This window comes from Aplysia californica, unplaced genomic scaffold (genome assembly GCF_000002075.1).
Source record: "Aplysia californica isolate F4 #8 unplaced genomic scaffold, AplCal3.0 scaffold00889, whole genome shotgun sequence".
NCBI lineage: Eukaryota > Metazoa > Mollusca > Gastropoda > Aplysiida > Aplysiidae > Aplysia > Aplysia californica.
The window spans coordinates 61,247-62,500 of NW_004798159.1; the positions used below are offsets into that span (position 1 = coordinate 61,247).

Sequence of the window (1,254 nt, forward strand, 5' to 3'; positions counted from 1 at the left end):
TACACCCCAAACAAAAAGATAAAATAAAAATAAAATAAAAATACAAGAAAACAAAATTTTAAAGTATAAGTACAAGAAATAACAATACCCTCCCCCAAAAAACAAACAACAAAATAAAACCCAATTACACAAAAAAAAAAATTAAAAAAAAATCAAATCACCATTCTGTCCCTAGTGTCAAGGCAATGGCACCAACATGGAGGACAGCGAACACTACCCATCTGGGAATCGCACCGACTCGGAACTACTGCGCCGAATCCCGACCCACGCCACAAACGGAGGCATGAGACGAGTACCCCCGGGGACCAAACGGTTCAACCGGCGTCGCTCCATCCCCCCGGACTCCGCTGGGGGCAAAGACGAGAAGTTGGGGAAAGACAAGAAGAGCGACGAAAGGCTGTTTCTCGTTGATGACGACGACGACAACGACAGTTTGGACAGTATGATTCTGGAGAGGAGGATGTCCCGGAAGAGGCGACAGGAGAAGAAGCAGAGGCGGAAGTGGAGAGCAGGTCAGTGGGGTCGTTTGGATTACAATTCTAAGAAAAATATAATTTAGATACACTATAGAAATGCCTTAGGATAATAAAACATTTGTGAAGCAGCGTGGTGGAATCAGGCTCTCGTCAAAATAATCAAAGTAATGAAACTTGCATTTTTCCGCATGTTTGTGATTTTTTAAATCGAAATTTTGTTTTTTGGCTCGACACCTTTCATGCCCATTACCAAACTCATTTCTGTGTGAATTTTTCTGAAAAACGTTGATTAAAGGCACAAAAAATGTAAATTTTTTGTTACCACGGACTTTTAAGCTAAGGAAATAACTAATCTTTGGCGGCCATTTTCATACAAATTTTACCTCTGAAAACAGGTGACCCCAACCTCCTTCTTTCGCAAATATCTCGACCTGTATGTAAGATAAATGAATATTTATTTCATCCAATTAAAGACAAGTGAACAAGCTTTAAGATGATACCAATAACTCTACACGCCCAAAAATTGACGAGAGCCTGATTCCACCACGCTGCCTCACATTTAAGAAAAGCATTATAACATAATTTAAGAAAAACTCTTTAGGCACTTTTAAGAAAGGTAGATCTTTTTTAAATTAATGAGATGAATATTTGGAGTGATTTTCTTTTTTTAGTCAGATCACAATGTTACTGTTGTGCGTTCCACTGTATTGTAAAGCGCTCAGAGCCTGTGTACTTTAATCGGGGTTGAGCGCTATATAAAAGTAATTTATATTATTAT

The 1,254-nt window shown here is 38.6% G+C and overlaps 1 protein-coding gene across 1 annotated transcript in view; it reads left to right on the forward strand.

The window, feature by feature from the left end:
• Window positions 1–1,254, forward strand: part of LOC101847536 (regulating synaptic membrane exocytosis protein 2) — a gene marked incomplete in the record, with an annotated part of 82,471 nt that overhangs the window by 31,056 nt on the left and 50,161 nt on the right. The window contains 1 exon segment of the mRNA XM_013089186.2: window positions 176–516. Coding sequence (XP_012944640.1) covers window positions 176–516 — 341 coding nt within the window.